The sequence below is a fragment of the Pholcus phalangioides genome, unplaced genomic scaffold (genome assembly GCF_987345545.1).
Source record: "Pholcus phalangioides strain wild (caught in Gottingen) unplaced genomic scaffold, Ppha-v1.0 ptg000004l_1, whole genome shotgun sequence".
NCBI classification, from domain to species: Eukaryota; Metazoa; Arthropoda; class Arachnida; order Araneae; family Pholcidae; genus Pholcus; species Pholcus phalangioides.
The window spans coordinates 35714890-35732683 of record NW_028301597.1 but is presented as its reverse complement, the minus strand read 5'-3'; the positions used below and the strand labels follow the sequence as shown (position 1 = coordinate 35732683).

Below are 17794 nucleotides of genomic sequence, written 5' to 3'. Positions count from 1 at the left end.
ATGGCGTAATTCACCGAAAAGACAAATATGATCTACAATCTATTAGAACTGACGAGACCGAAAACGTTATCTATTAGCATTGTTTTAACGATATTTCGTATGTCAAAATCCGAAGATTTCCCACCTCTTTTGATTTTGCCACCAGTGATACTGGTCATGAAATTTGTCTTTTCGCGTCCTGTAAATAATTACGGTTATTAGGATGGAATTAAGGGCAATATTCACGCTATTTTTAATTTCAATTCAAATAGCCTTCGGTCAAGACTACACACCCGAAGACAAATGGTTGCCTCTGAAAGCTTTGAATGAAATAAATCAGAACTTTCTCAAAGCCGTTTTCGTTCCGGATGTCGGTATTAGCCAACTGTCTCCACACCGTAATATGGTAGGGCTCGAAACTACTCAGAAACTCAATTTCACTTACTTCCGACAGCTACTATGGAAAGATCTGATAAATTCTTTTAATTTCCTGGAAACGGGAGGAAGCCTTTCGGAATGCACTAGGGACTTGGTGCAGATCGTCTTCAATTTGAAATCTTTATGGGCTATCAAAAGTAAGTAACTTACGTAATTTGTAGGTACATTAATTATTTATTATCATTGTATTTAGTTATTGAATATGAGATCTTGCGTGAATTCATATGATTTCATGATATGCAGGGTGATTCAGAAAAGATGGAAAGAACTTTAAGAGGTGATAGTACACACCAATACAAACAATTGTCATCAAAGAATGCATGGTCTAACATGAAACGCAAAACGACATTCCCGTTGATATTTATCGGGATAAAAAGAACACACCATGCATGCAAATGCAACTTGGGAAAGAAGACGAAGAAACCGTATACAAATCTGTTTCACAGTGAATGAAAGGCGCGGACGCCAGCCCTGTGAACTTATTCCAGTCTGCAACCGTTCTAACAGTTGTTACGTACGGGATAGTGGCGCACTTTAGTAAAACCACGATCACCTGATCTTGAGTTCTTTTGTGCGGACAACTGAAGAGTCTGGTGTATGAGACTCCTCTTCACAGGCTTCTCTGGCTGCTGCTTAGGAGGTTCGCGATATTCCTGGAATACTCCAGAGCGTTCGTTGGCGGTCGTTTTTTTGAGCAATTATTGCAAATTACTCATTGAAATTGCTTTTTTAACGTATGCATTATTCTTGTGTTTTCTCCTCGTATTTTCGGTTTTACTATGTTGTACCCTGTAGCATGTTTGCATTTCATTTTAGACCATGCATTCTTTGATGACAAATGTTTGTTTTTGTGTGTACTACCACCTCTTAAAGTTTCTCTCATCTTTTCTGAATCACCCTGTGTTTTTAATACTATAAAATGTTGAATGTGCGGGCCAAAGATCTGTAAAGGAATTACCGATGTATCAATTCCTTCTGGGAATTCTGTTTCTGTCATGGATGGAATCGTAAGAATTTATTGAGTAGCGATTCAAGAGTCTATTTGATCCTAGGTTATGTATATAGGCTAGCCATTTGGATTGAGCTACAAACCGTAAGTTTGGTGTTAATTCAACTTATCCGCGCCAGGACCCATGTCTCATTATTTTGAGACAATTCATGACTTGATTTCACGTAAATTATTTCTACGAATTTATGCTCAATCCATATTATTGGACATTTTTTATATTGAGAATTTAGATTAACGAATGCTGATTTTATCTTTTTGTTGCCTTATCAGGAATGGCCGTATTTTCTTTCTTATTTAATAGTTTCTTGATACACCCATCTCTTTCGGTAACCGCTTTAATATCTCTCTTTGAGATGTGAAGCGGGGTATATCACGACTACCTAGATAACCGTGTAATATGTGTAGGATAATATGTGTAATCCCACCTAGATAATATGTGTAATTTAGGTGGTCGTGGGTATATCCGGTCCTTTAATGTTAAATGTAGTGCGACAAAAATTTTTTTTGAATGATCTGATCATTTGATCTTGATTAAAAGGCGCAGAAAAAATTGCACTACAATCTGATCCTCGGTTTTATGCACAGGCAAGGCCAACACCTAAAGAAGAAGGTGTTGGTCTAGATCGGAAAGCTTCCGAACTCGTTGATCCGACTTTAAGAGCTAAAGATGGATTTGTTCAAATTTTGTCGAAATGGTTTCCGTGGAGAAATATAGCGGTTGAACTGAGTTAAGAATGTTTATTTAGATGCATGAAAAATGCCATTGATAATAGCAATTTTCCTTTGAAAAATCGTAATAAATGATCCGGAAATCTGACTTTTTTTTTATAATAGGGATTGAGTGTAGGTCTTTGAAATTCGCACGGTGAAAAATGATGGTTTTACTAACACGAATTTCGAATTGAAAGGAATCGAACTAGTTAAATTTGTTATTATAGTATTTCTCCCGAATTGCATGACCTGAATCAAACGGAAATTTCCTAATTTCTTATGCGTGCACATAAGAGGCGTTGCTAATGCAGTTTGATGTTTTAATTACATTTTTTCAGTGCTGGATTCTAGTGGAAAATTGGCCAGTGGATTGCTTCTAGGAAGTTTGTCTTGGCCTGGAAGTTACAGGGAATGTCAATCAGTGACGGCTCCGTTAGATTCAAAAGGACGCGGGGGATTCCGCGGGAAGTATTGCGTAACTTCTTGGCTTGTGTCAATACCAAAGGTGAAATTTCATAGTTCCAATTGTTATTATTTTCGCTTGCAAATTAAATTTATGTCAAAAACTTTATAAAAAACTCATCTTTCTCTCATTTAAATTTTAATGCAGGAATACCATTGAAAAAGTTTAATTTTTTTTCACCCCTTTCAAATTTGACATAATGCTTAATTTTGTCGCGATCATCATATTTAATCATTCATTCACTTTTATCAAATACTTGATTTTCGATTACTATTTCAATTTTTTTTTTTTTTCGAAAACTCAAGAAATAACTCTTAACTCTGCGGTATTGAGGTTTTTTTCCTTGGTATACTTCGTACTTTATAACGCCTCCTTCCACTGGATGTTTGTCTTTTTTGTATATCTTATGAGTATTGCTAAGAAGCCGAATTCACACGTGCATTTCTTCTGCTGTAGGAGGCCGTTGTAACAACGAAATACCGTTGTTTCTTGATGCGGATCGCAAAAGCTAAAGCCGGATTCACACTCACAGCGCTACACAGCTTCAACCCGCGGAAAAATTACAACTTATACATAACGAATATTTTTTTTGTGGTTGTGCCTTGGCTAACGAATACAGATTCGGCTAACGAACATTTTCGTTGATATGAATGCACGCGCTAATATAAAACAGCTATATCTTGAGCTGAATTTTAGCATCAGTCATACTGTCACTGTAGCCAGATTAACTCATGTCCGGTTTTGAGGTGTGGTTAGCACAGCGCGGGCTACTTGAATGGTCGATTTTGCGTAGCCACCCACCCCCACAAAACCGATCTTGCGCAGGTTAGCCGGTGTGAACCCGGCTTTATAGATAGGTGTTTCTAAAAAATTCTTACTTTCAATATGGTAATTATCTTATTGCATCCATTAATGGATTTATTTTTCCCTAATAGGGTTATTAATAAATGGAATAGCTTACCCCTGGAGATCGTAAATTCTAACACAATTGACACGTTTAAAAAGAAATATGATAAACATGTTGGGGTAAATCAAGAAGCCATCCATACTTGGAATAAGATAACCATAAATACATTTTTTGGGCATTGTATAATATTTTATTATGTATATATATATTTTTATTTATTTTATAATTTTTTGTGATTACATTTTTAATTGGGTTGCTGTATTTTAGCAATATATGACATTAATACTTGTTATGGGCATCTTTTTCCTCAGCCACCTCGGTGGTAATTTTGCCTGTTGTGGCCTTGTATTTGTATATTATATGTTAGCTATGTGATCACAAATAAGATTTCTGATGGGTGTAACTTCAGATTTTTTATTTTATTTTTTAAAATTCAAGCTCTTATTAAAAAATTAAAAAAATGAAGTTTCCAAATAATACATAGATTTTTTATTTCTTCCCGTTTTTGGTCATTGAGCAATTAATTTAGAATTAAAAAAAGATTCTATATCTATAATTTTTTCCCTTTTCAGATGCCAGATATGAACATCACTTCAGGCATATGTGTTCCAGATTCCTGCAGCAATAATTATATGGAGAATGCTGTGCATGGTGTAATGCATCTTACAGGTGAATCACCATTTCTATTATGCATATAATAGCTATTTTTTAATTTGATTCGAAAATGGGCATAACCTGATATGCAATACTTTCCTGGATGATGTTTTGATATGTGAAACATGCCAATTCAAATTATAAGGCAATGAAGGATTGGATTGAAAGCAGAATTGACATTCCAAATCAAATATTTACTCTGACTTAATTATCAAAATTTCAAACAGAAATTTCTGAGCTTAGTAACAGTCTGAAAATTTCTGATATCAGATGATGGAATTTGCAAACATCAACTTGCTTCTTGTGCCATGTTATTCAAGATAACTCCAGTTTATTTCAAGCCACCTCATTAGGCATTTTGCCTGTTGTGGCGTTGTATTTGTATTTAGAAAACTATTGCTTGAATACGGTGTTATGAAATAATGGAAAAGAGCTTCAGAAATAAGCTGAAATTCATCACTGACTACAGCATGTGTTTGAATAGCAGAGTATTTCATGTTCATTAGTGTTATAGTTATGAAAATACTGTGGTGAAAGTTGTGAATTCGTCGAGGATGGCAATGTCACTGATAAAGGTTTCGTTAAAGAACTTTCTGATGATAAGGTTAAAGTGATGGTATTTCAGGACTACAAAGATATTGCATCACTCATGAAATAGCTAACTTGTTACATAATCACTTATTACTTTTCTCTATTTGCAATTTTAGCTTTTGTAATTTTATTGCTACTGTGAAACCTCACTACGACGATACTCAATATATAAAGTAATACCTCTATAATGATATTTTTTCGTCCACATATAATTGCTGTTTTGAGATTTCACTGTATTTAAATCATTTGTTTTATTTGCATTTTATGTCATTTTAGGACAGACTCCATTTCTTAAAAAGTATGATTCAGTTTTGAGCCTCAACTCAATAACATGTAAATCGAATCCAAATCCACCTGATGTGGGAACCATAATTTATGTGTGAGCGTTATTTTCTTTTCCCCTATAACAGTTCGTGTTATACAGTTAAAAAAATGAATTGAAATGAAAATGAATTGCAATGTTTTTGGAATTAATTGAAATGAGCGAATTATTCTATATATATACCAGAAACTGTGAAAATACATTACTTTTTTAACTGCAAACATTATACATAACAACCTTATCTTACATTTTTAAAATGATTAATTTGTAAAATTTATTAATTGTTACAGCGTTATTCTGTGTCTCCTGCTCTTCATGGTGGTCTTAGGGAGTATGCCAACTGTAATCAGGTACTTTATAAAAGTCAGACAATCTGGAAACTATTCAAACGAATTGCAACGAAAGTTCACTTCGCCATCCTATGGTTCAATACAAGTTTCTGCAAAGTCTGAGCAACTACTTTCGGATGAGAAGATTTCTCACAGTGGTGATGCAGATACTCCTGACAATTGTTACCCTAGAAAACTTGCTGCTGTTGAATCTGAGCTTCCATCAATTGAAAAAAAAAGTTGGCTACGTAAGGCTCATAATTATCAATCATATTGCATGATAATGAATGTATAAGTAATAAATTTTAAAGCTTAATAAAAAAAAATTAAGACATTTTAGGAATCAATAAATAAATTAATAAACTTTGTAAATTTATATTTGTTCAAGATTCCACTTTATTTCGGGTATTATGTACTTTTTTAGCGATTTATATTGATCTTATTCAAAAAGGTTTAAATATTTTGAAATCATTTCTTTGAACAATTTCACTTTAATTTTCATACAAACAATGGAAAAATGACAAAATATATCTCTAACCCATTTTTGACTGACCTTGCATTTGCGCAATGTTTTGTTAAAAAATTTTTTTTTTCAATTTATTTTTATACAAAGTTTTGTATGAAATTAAAGTTTTTGTGGGAATTGAAAGGTCTAATGAGTGCCATTGTGTGTGTATGTTTTTAAATTTGTTTTTAAAAATGTAATTTTTTGATTTAAAAAGAAGTTTTTGGAAATTTTAACCCTATTTTTTTTGATTGGGAATTTTTTTCCCGTGATCATAAACAGAAATAATTTTTCAAACATACAAAAAAATATACTGAGAAATTGAATTTTCTGGATTTTATGGCGAAACTAATATTTGGAAAAAAAGTGATTTTGTCTCCTCCAGGAATCAAACCTGGATCCCTTACATACTGGGCAAGTGCTCTAGCCAATACACCAGAGACACACTTTCAATTCAAAGGTTTTAACAACTGGCTGTTGCGAAGATATATTTTGGAAAGAGAGAAAATTCAACTGCCCCTGCGGGGAATCGAACCCATGTCCTTTCACTTTCCGGGTGAACGCCCTGGTGTAGGGCGTTCATTTTATTTAAATTTATTTAGTTAAATTATTTATTATAGTTAATTAAGTTTATTCATTTATACTAATTAAAAAGATAATTAATCAAAAATGTATATAAATTATGAAGAAAAACATGTTAAATTAATGTCCAATGTGTTGAAGCTTCTCAAATATATTATTTAAGTAATCATTTATGAAAAAAATATTGTTAAATTCGATCATAAATCTGAGGAGTTGTTAAAAACTTTTTTAAATGCGACTATATACTTTGAGAACATTGTTACAGTATTTCTGTAGACCAATGAATTTCTTGATACACAAGCTTTTCAAAAATGCATAAACATATTTAAATGAACAGAGAAATACCATATATGGTTATAAGATATTTCATTTCCGCATAGTGTGGAGATAGAGGACTAATGCTTATGAAAAATATAACTTTATCCATGCTCATTTAGATTTTTTGATTCATCCTTTTTTTTAGAATTCCTCCAATGCTTTTCTGTGTTTGATAATGCTGCTAAAGTGCTAGAAATTAAAGAAAATGTTTCACAGCTCCAAAGCATTCATGGAATCAGATTCCTGAGTCTGACGTGGGTTATCCTAGGACATACATACATTTCAGGTGCAGCTTATATAAGTAAGTAATTAATTTAACTGACTCTTATGTGACAAATTTTGCTGCTTAGAAATAGTTACTAGAACACTCAAATATTCGTTAATCCACATTGAAAATTATTTCCTGTGTTAAAAATTCTCCTGTATAACAATTTTTTAAAATTGAACAACCTGTCTTTATCATGTAAGTATAGATTCAGCTGTATTTAGTTTTGATCCTTTATAATATACTTTGCCATTAAGTTTAAGTTGGCTCCCTTCCTAGACATTTCATTAATATAGTGAATTGACATTTTTTTCTTAGGTAATAAAACAGAAGTATTAGAAGACATTGATAATTTTCCTTTCCAAATGGTATTACAAGCACCTTTTGCTGTTGATTCTTTCTTTGTGCTGAGGTAAATATGAATTTATACAATTGCTAAGAAACAATACATATGACACTGTATGAGTCGTGTTGTGGCGGATAAGTCATAAAGTCAGAGATGGGACATGTTTGGGAGCCTGGGTTCAAACCCACCCACGGCAAAGCTACAATATTTTTTGTGCAGGGAAGAGCCACATGTGTTCTTGATGGTATACAGAGCTTAAGCTATGAAGAGAGAGTTGATTTTTTGAAAATGTTTACATTGGAAGAGTGCAGGTGTCGAGGGAATATGATTGAAGTGTTTAAAATTTTCAACGGGGTGGATAGAATGGACCATGAGTTAATACATCGCCAATCAACTGCTTTGACAAAGGGCACCAGTATCGATTGGTAAGGGACTTTTAAAAAGAAATATGATAAACATATTTGGATAAATCGAGAAGCTATTCATACTTAGATAAGACAACCATAATTTTTTATGGGCATTATATTTATATTTAATCAAAAAAAAAATTTGTTTTATCACTCTCTTATTGTGCTGCTGTATTTTTGATATGGTTTAGATATGTATTAGACATATTAAGTATCTGACTTTATGGGCATCTTTTTTCAGCTACCTCGTTGGGCATTTTGCCTGTTGTGGCATTTGTACTTATTGTGATCATTTCTGTGTAAACTAAATTTTTTTTCAATCAAACAATTGATGCCCCATGTTTTGCTTTTCATCTCCCCAAGTATTTTTTATAAAGTTTTATCATGTCTCAACCTAGTTTTTACATCACAATGAGTATTTCTCTTATACAGTGAAACCTCTCGTTTGCAGACAATGGTGCGACTAAAAAATCTGTCCACATAAAAAAAGGTGACCATTAATCAGGGGTTCAAAATACATAATTTTTTATACAAGGGAAAATTTTTATCTGGTCATAAAAGAGGGATACCGCATTCAAGGGGGTGACCATTTACAGGGATTTTACTGTATTAAAAACTGAAATTTGGGCAAAAGAAATAGATAACTGTACCAATCAACAAATTCTTAGCTTTTAACTTGCTAGAAAAATTTTAAGGATACAATTGGGGGTGACCATTTCATATTCCAATGATCAGTAATGAGAATAATTGAAACCATCATATAAAGAGAGTTGATAATTTCTTAGTAATGTTTTTAATAATTGTCAATCTGTCTTATCTAGCTTGTTCAGAGTATGTGGAACGAGAATGTTAATGCTAATAACAGAATACAGTAATTGCATTTAGAAAAACTATGGGGGAGGGGATGTTATTGGAGAGGCTATTTTGCACACAGGGCAGTCATTTCAACTTTTTCTGTGGGGGTTGGGGGGGGGGGGCAAAGACATGTACTCAATATAGGTGTACATATATATATATATATATATATATATATATATCATTTTTAGTGTATTTTCAAAAGCCAGGGCCCCCCCCCCCGATCCCCCCAAATGATGGGCCTGCTACTGCACTCTTATTTTGTCATTATTGACTACAACTTTGTAAAATGTGCAGTTCTATGCATTATATACACAAAATATAAAAAGTGTAAAAAAATAAAAATATATTTGAATATTTGTGTCTTGACATCTCAAAGAAAGAAAAAAAAACACTATGGAATGAAATAAATGAGATATTTCCATGCATATCAACAAGCAATGAGGAGTACAGAAATAGATTGCCTGACCATAGATTCTTCAGTATATGCATATTTTGTGTTTTCTTGAAAACAAATAATGATAAAATAAGATTTTTTCTCCATGTATTAATTAATTAACACATTAATTAATCTGTCATTTAATTTTCCTTCTTTTAAATGCTCCATGTTGACATTCTAATATTGATTTGTTTAATTTTATCATTTGCGGTTCTTTGAATTCCTTAGTGGCCTTTTGTTGACGTACTTGTTCTTGAAAGAAGCTGATAAGAAGAATGGAAAGATAAACTGGCTATACTTCTATGTTCATCGAATCTGGAGGTATGATATTTCTATGAAAAATTTTCATGTAGCAAATATAAATGTTTTTATTCGTGAAGGGACAAAAACATTTTTCAGCCTCAATAATATAATCACCTGTAAAACATTATTACTCTCCAGTCCCAGCACACTTGTAAAAGTCTTAATATTCCATCATAGCAATAAATCCTATGTACACTTTTATCCGGTCTCTTGAGCATCTTTATATGAAGGGGGTTATAAAGTCAGAGTGGAGTAAGTCAAATCTATAGGCCATTATGCATATTGAACAGTCCTAACATATATAAATCGATGCAGTTGAATATTAAAACATTAATAGAGACAAACAGGTTTTCATTTTGATCCATATTTAATGAAATAAATGTAAAAAATGGAAATCAATGTTATTGCATGTGTGTCCAACTAAAAAATAAGCCAGCTCATTATTTTATGTTTAATTTTATTGCCATCTTATTTCTTAGCAAAAAAGAAAATTTTGAAAATTGGAAATTCAATTCAATTTTCAAAATTTCTCATGTGGCAAAAAACTTCACTAGATTTCATAGTTTCTACAGTGAAATTGACACTTTTGACATTGATTTTTATGAGAAACTCATGTGCCTGTCCCTCAAAGTGATGCTGATGATGATTATAGCATCTATACAAAAAGCCTCATTTCATTATTTAAATTTTTTAAAAGAAAAATGTGTTGTTAATAATAACATATATCTCCTGCATGTAATAAACACAAATTTGAGTATGTATCACTATTTCAATTTCAGATTGACACCACTATATCTTTTGGTTGTGGGCTTCTACATGCTCATATTCAAATACTTGGGATCTGGCCCATACTGGAATGAGAATTATGGAGATTCCAATCGTCACACCTGGTGGTACTACGTTCTATACATAAATAATTTCATCCCAATCAAAGATATGGTATGAATTTTAAGAAATATTCTTTTGCATTCAATTGAAAATGTTTAATCTGTTATCTGAATATTTTAATTCTCAAAGTTCAATCCATGTAGGGTATTTAAAATAGGAAAGTGTGTGGTGTGTTTTCATTTTTTCCCTTTAACAACAGAGTAGTTTTAAATACAGAGGGGACAAAAAGAATAAAAAATTGCAAGTGCGGTGCGATTAATACAGTGGAACCTCGCTATAGTGAACCTGGAATATAGTGAACTCTCAGTTATAGTGAATTTTTTCAGTGGTCCCAACTGAACACCCATTTGACTAACTTCAATGTTTCAACAAATTTGGATATAGCGAACCTTGGGTTATAATGCACTTTCTATTGGGTATGCAGCCAGTTCACTCTAATGGGATCTGACTGTATTATAATTTGGACATACTCATAGCAATTAGATCACTACTACTTGACAGTAAATGAACTTTGGAAACATTCCTTTGCAGAATTTATAATTTTTAATGAATTGGTACATACCAGAATGTGTACTGTTAATTATGTGTGGCCCTAACATATTTATCTTGTTAGAGTTAAGACCGTTTTAAGCTATATTGGTGCTGCCATCCATCTTCTATATTTAAAATGAAAATAACTGGTGCCAGAATATTTGTGTTATGTTAGTGGGGTAATGAAGGCCTGTCTTCTCTTTGCCTTTGCAGAGAGACTTTTTCAAATTCAAGATGGCTCATATTTGCATGTTGAAGGTAAAAAAAATGCAGTGAACCAACTTCAGCAAACCAACACCCCCCCCCCCCCCCAATTGGGTTAGGCAGAAAATACACACACACACACACGCACGCACACCAGTTACACACATCATATCCATCATATCATTATGGTCAGCCATGACATATATAACACGTCATGCCCTGCCCAGATGTTTGATAAATGTTCTGTGCACAGATACCATTGAATTCTCTATCTTGGACATGTATTAAATTTTTATAGATATTTCTATTATGATGACAGCACAATAAATTGATTGAATTCCCATTATCCTTAAAAAAAGTTGTGAGAATTTCACACTTTTACCCCCAAGAAAAAAGTTTATCTAGATAAGTGAACACCTCTACTTTAGAATTTAATTCTGGATATGCAATCGAACCCTGTGCAGGCACTCAGGTGAGCTGATTTGCAAGTCTCTCTGCAGAGAATAGGCAGATTTTCAACATGATACTTCCATAACATGAAAATTCAAGCATTTACTATCTTCACTTCAAAATATAGAAAACATAAAACAATGCACTCACCTCACACTAAATGTTTTGACATGTAATGATTCATTAGAAATTCAGCATAGGAATGTGTACAAGCTGTGGAGAAAAATAGGCTGGTCATATGTCCTGTTTTTATTTATTATATACACATAAACACTTATTTTAAAATCAAGTAAACATAAATTGATCATATTTGTTTTTTTCCTGTGTTCTTTCAATACTGCTGTGATTTATAATATCAATTTTTATTTTTAGTGTCTTGGATGGAGCTGGTATCTCGCCAATGATATGCAGTTTTATATTATCAGTCCTTTGTTTTTGTATCCACTTTGGAGGTATTAATTTCATTAAGAAAATTACCTAGCATAAATCATGTTTCTTGTAATTCAACTTGACTAAAAATTCATGTTTTAAAATAGAGTTTGAAGGGATAAATAAGATTTTTGTTTTCTAATAAAATTTAAATCTCTGTGACATCTTTATTTTTTCTGGGCATCTTTATTCAACCACCTTGTCGGACACTTTGCCTGTTGTGGCCTTTGTGTTTGTATTTGCATGTGAGGAAACCACAGTTTTCTCTGTAGCTTGGAATCAGTTTTTTTTATTGATTAAATTATTTTTTTTCACAAAATTTTTTTTTTATATTTTTGAAGTTTCATTCGCTGTCACAATTCAAAAAAGAAAAAAAAGCTTATACACATAAACCTACTAATTCAAAACAGTAGAAGATGTGGGAATTAAAGTTACAATGAAAATGTAAAAACAAAGCAAAACTCTGCTTGAACAAAGTCTGCTCCTCAGGAATAAATTTTTACTGAAGATCAATAAAAAAACCTTTATTTTTGTTAATTCAGTTTTTTTGTTTCTTTTACAGGGTGCATAGTGTGTTAACTCCACTTGCCGTAAACATTGGTGAGCCGTTGATCCTAGAGGCATACTTCCGGTTAGAAATAGTATCAAAATTACGTGTGGAACTCAGATACATCATTCATATTGCAAGGGGTTGTATAGTTATTAAAATTAAAAGAAAAATAATTTCTTATACGGATATCCTGTCCTAAAAACCAATTAGAAAGCTATTGCCCTTTCTCTTCCGAGGACAAAAAAAAAAAAAAAAAAAAAAAAAAAAAAAATTAAACCAGTGATTTACGGCAAGGGGAGTTAGCTATGTATTCTATATCTACAGTGAATTTATAATTATATAAACTAATTTTGCTGTGCAATTTGGGGCAATGAAATTATTTTACGTGCAACATATTATATATTTTTGAATATACTCCATCTCTGTGTGTACATATTGCATTTGTGTCATCTAGGTGGCCTAAAATTGGCATATCAATCGCTGTAAGCCTAATTTTTGGAAGTGTGATTTCCACGGCCATTCTATCTTCACAAAATAATTTAAAACCTTTCTTGGCTGGAGTCTCAAAAGTTAAAAACCTTTTAGAATACGAAGATAAGTGAGTCATTTTGTTATTACTTTTTCAACTTTTCTATATTTCATACTTTTTTTTTGCCTGTTGAACCAAGATACAAAAATTGAGAGACTTCACATTAAAGACAGACATTTGCAACCTTCAATAAGTTGGTAAAAAACAACTTTTCATTGTGCAACTTTCATTGAATTATTATCTGATGATTTTTTTGCAGCCAGAAATAATGTTCTTGCATGCGCTGTTGATGGAAACAGATTTTGCCATTCAAAAGATTGAAAAAAATCCTATAGGAAACAAGGACCATAGCTTACTTTCTTGTGGCCCCAGGAAGATTTCTTCTTGGGGTCCATTGAAAAAGTTGCACAATAAGTGTATATTCTTTGACAGGCCCCAGTTGCCCCAGCCCAAATACAGGCTTGTAGGAAAACAATTGCAACTCAATTTTGATTTTTTTTGACAGGTACCCATCTTTGATGTGAAGCCACTCAATTTACTAAATGAATATTGTGTATATATTAATATACAGGGCGATTCAAAACTAAACATACAAAATTTTATGGGGAGGTAGAAAACACAAAAACAAAACAATCACATAGGAACGTTTGAATTTTTTTTTCTTTTTTGTGCATAACAGTGGATGGTAAGAACTTTGAGCAGTTGTGAAACTTGGACACGTACTGTCCTTATGTAAAGTATAGCTAAATAAAGAGTTTTTCCACCTATTATTGGCTTGCCATTTCTGCATCTTCATTTATCCTCCAAGTAATCAGGTTGGAGTTTCCGGCCATACATTCCTATGCGATTCTGTTTTGTTTTTGGGTTTTCTACCTCCCCTAAAAACTTGAGTTTTTAATCACCCTGTATATATGTAATACTGACCAGAAAATGCATAAAATATGTTGTTTTTTCTCCTCATAACAGAATGTGGCATTCCTTTGACGTTATTTATGATAAGCCGTATTGCAGAATTGGTGCATATGCTATCGGAGCTTTGTGTGGATATCTTATCTACAAATCAGGAAGCAATAAAAACTTTTTACGTCCAGTGAGTTCATATATATTTATGGCAGCTTGGTGAATTTTTTAACCACTTGATTATCTTTGTGAAAGTGCTTCTTGTGTAGGGATAAATTTTTTGCCAATTTTTTTTCCTGCAATCAAAAATCAAATTCTTCACTTGATGTTCTTTATGTTTCTTATTATATCTGAGTATTATTCAATTTTTTTTTCATGCAAGTAGAAATATTCAGAGCAATATTTATGATACGTGAATTCTGAAAGCTCATATTATGTTGGAACATTTTTTTACTGATAAATGTTCTTGAATGGATTTAAACCAGAGTATTTGATGGAAAACATTATTGCTTGCGTGATTCTAACAATTCAAGGTGAATCCTTACAGAGAGTTATGGAGTAGAAATATCACAGATATTGTGATAGAATTCCTCCTGTATGTCTGTAGGGCTGTAGAGTGCCTTCTCAGGGCCTCGGGCAGATTTTGTCTTGGGGGGGGGAGCCCTGGAAAGGGTTATGCTTGGAAAAGGAGGGGTTTGTTCTGCCCCTCCTCTCATTTTTTCAATGGTTCATTTTGGAATTGAGTCTCTCTTGCGGATTATTTCAAACAAGAAACTAAAAATTTTCAAGAAATAAGTGTACCCTTTTTTTGTGGGGTAAATTTAGCTCGGGGGGGGGGGGCCTCTGGGCATCACTCTTGTTTCCCTAGCCTAGTTATGGCCTCTGGTTATGATAGTTTCTTTAACTGCCATTTTCTATCACACGCAACATAAAATGACAGCATATCATAATATCTGGCATTTGATGGGTACCTTGTTCCTCAGTGAAAATGCACATTTTTTTTCTTCTCAATATTGTCCTCCTATCTAATCCACTCATTCATACAAACAGATTCAAATTCTCAGAAAAAAATGCATGTTAGATTTGAATATGGTAGAGTACATTAAAAGAATATCAATGTTGGGATTTACTGCTAATTATAAGGTACATACATACATGCTATAATATACTAAAATTATTTTATAACACTGATATTAAAAGCAGTAAATGTAACATTGGCATACCCGTTGAGCACAGGTGAGTGATCACGTGCACCTTCCCTACATTAGTTTTTTTTTAAATACTGCCATTATGTCAAGACACCTATTGTTATCTTTCATTTATATTGATTATTTTATTATTAGAACAATAAACTTTATGATCAATTTTTTTCTCTTTTATATACTTAGTGGCATCAACTGTATGGATGGGTTGGGGCTACATTTTACTCAGCAATGGTTATATTTGGAATGTACAAAGCAGATATGTTTGGTGCTAATTCAACAGCTTACAATTCATTGTCTCGATGTGCATTTTCCATTGGACTGTCATGGTTGATATTTGCATGTGAAACAGGGCATGGAGGTATGTTCATGTATTTATGGAATTAAGGCATTTTCAATATTTAATCCTCAAGTGCAAGGGTTTGGTCTGTGAGACTCATGCATATGTATTTCTTTCATTTACCAACAGTTGGCTGAAACAGTTTCCTTAACCCTTAAATACTCTTTTTTTTTTTCTCAAGCTGATAAATTTTTTCATAGTTAATGCCACGTATAGAAAGCGTGAAAAAACATGTAAAAAAAAAGTAAAAAAAAATCTATCTCAAATTATTGTCTATCTTTATTTATCTATCTCAAAAATTACCCATAAAATAAGTGAAATAATATCACATTCCAATTGTAAAACTACCTTCTTTGTGATTCAAACTATACGAAGAAAAAAAAAATCAAGTTGCAAACTTCAAGGTATTAAAAAAAAATTCAAATAAAACATTTCAACAAATCAGGGAAATCGCATTCACACATGCTCTGCAATAAACAAAGAATTGTCATTAATTGGGACATCTATCAGCAAATTAAAAAGATAAATTGGCAAGAAAATTACCCCAGTGCAAAGTTTATTCTGAATTTTTATCTTCATAATGGATGCACAGTAATGAACCTTTAAAGGACCTTTTGCATACATAAAGAGATAGGTATTTGTGGTCTAAGGTTCTTGCTAATTTTTTATTTAAACTTGTTTATCTACTCTGCCAACTTTGGGCACGGTGACTATTTTTTTCCTGGAACTGTTGAAAGATTTCTCTGTATATGAGTCCGTGAGGCTCGATCCGTGCAGTCAAGCAACATTTCTTTCAATGTTAGTTGATATGGTTATTTTAAAATGACTAAAAATATTTATATTTTTTTCATACTATGTTGAGGCTTATTTCTCACATGCGTTAAAAATATCATTTTATTGTTTTATCATTGCATTTCTGCTTTAGTATGATGTTATGAATAATCCAGAACCGCTAACTTGAAATTTACCATGAAATCACACAGTCATGGTTAATTACATTCATTTTATGTTCATATTGTACTTAAAATAATATACTAATAAATGTATCAAAATATTAAAAAAAGAAAGTATATAAATATTCTGTGCAATATATAATTCAGTGTGGGTCTGTGTGAGACCCAACCCATGCACTCACAGAACATTTTCCTCACATGTGCATTGAACATAGGCGTAAACTTGCATCCTACCTATAGGCCTGCAACCTTCCTAATCATTTGCCACCATTTCCTCTATGGAAATATATATTAGGTTTGCGCCCCCCCCTCCCATTAATTCTGAGCCCCCTCCTCCTAATATTTCCAATAACTTTATGCCTATGGCAACAAGATCCACATTGATAGGATATAAGTGTCGTACATAATGTGTCTCACTGCTTTCAATATCCATTCATTGTACCATATAATCAGACATTTCAGTTGAGACTCCACCATCCGTTTTATAGAATTCTAGTGATGTAACAAGTATGTCGTTATATCGACACACAACTGAACTGTAGTAATCCTTATATATGGGAGATTTGCTCGCTGAAAATTTATGATGGTAAATCGAGGATATTATATCAAGCTTGGGCTATGTACATGGGAAATGAAAAGTATTTTTGATAATGTGGATGCAAAAAAATGAGATAATATTTTTATTTTTTGTATCTATGCTACCAAAATTCAAAATGAATTTTATTACTGTGTTATGGGAAGTTTTTCAATGCAAAATCCAATTTTTCGAAATCCAATGAAATAGATTAATGGTTGAATATTATATTTGTTGAAAAATAATGGGAAATAAAATTCTTGTATTATAATAAAGGCTTGATAACCAAACTGCTATCCATGAGATTCTGGGTTCCGCTTAGTCGTCTGACATATTCTGCTTACCTGATACATCCAATTTTGATTCACAAGTATTACATGGGATTACAAGCCATGATGTATTTCAGTCACTTTATTATGGTAAGTACTGCATGTACTATCAAAATTTAGCTACAAAACAAACATAAAATGAAAACTCATGTTTTGATTTTGTGTGATAAGGGAATACACTTCCCTTACATAAATGACTAATTTTTGTCTATAAATAGCTGCTGGTTTATTAATTTACTTTTTTTTTTAAAGATTACCAATTTCTTTGGATTCCTGTTGATATCATATGCTTTAGCATTTGTGGTTTCCATTTGCTTTGAATCCCCATTGATGAACATTGAAAAGTTATTACTTAAGCGGTGAAAAAAAGTCTCATCTTTTCTCACAGAATGTTTTTGTATATTTGTGTTTTCGATTCAGGAAATATCATGTCACATGATCTGTCAGTTTTTATGAAAGAAATAAAAGTTTATACATGTTCTTTATGATCAT

General features: G+C 32.4%; 1 protein-coding gene across 1 annotated transcript; it reads left to right on the top strand.

Moving 5' to 3' along the window:
• The first annotated feature begins 121 nt into the window (after window positions 1-121).
• Window positions 122-17782, top strand: LOC149087342 (nose resistant to fluoxetine protein 6-like). Its single transcript, XM_089231404.1, has 15 exons — window positions 122-554; window positions 2476-2642; window positions 4080-4176; window positions 5029-5131; window positions 5365-5651; window positions 6954-7109; window positions 7392-7485; window positions 9349-9441; window positions 10203-10362; window positions 11869-11948; window positions 12930-13073; window positions 13971-14094; window positions 15293-15467; window positions 17250-17392; window positions 17555-17782. The coding sequence occupies exons 1-15, from the start codon at window positions 203-205 to the stop codon at window positions 17663-17665; spliced, it is 2286 nt and encodes a 761-aa protein (XP_089087530.1). The 5' UTR covers window positions 122-202; the 3' UTR covers window positions 17666-17782.
• Window positions 17783-17794: the final 12 nt, after the last annotated feature.

Bases quoted from the DNA above. Each gene is read 5' to 3' on its own strand.
- LOC149087342 (XM_089231404.1), top strand. From the start codon at position 203: ATGGAATTAAGGGCAATATTCACGCTATTTTTAATTTCAATTCAAATA. The intron at 4,177-5,028 runs GTGAATCACCAT...ATGTCATTTTAG, and splicing joins TGGTGTAATGCATCTTACAG to GACAGACTCCATTTCTTAAA. The intron at 17,393-17,554 runs GTAAGTACTGCA...TTTTTTTTAAAG, and splicing joins ATTTCAGTCACTTTATTATG to ATTACCAATTTCTTTGGATT.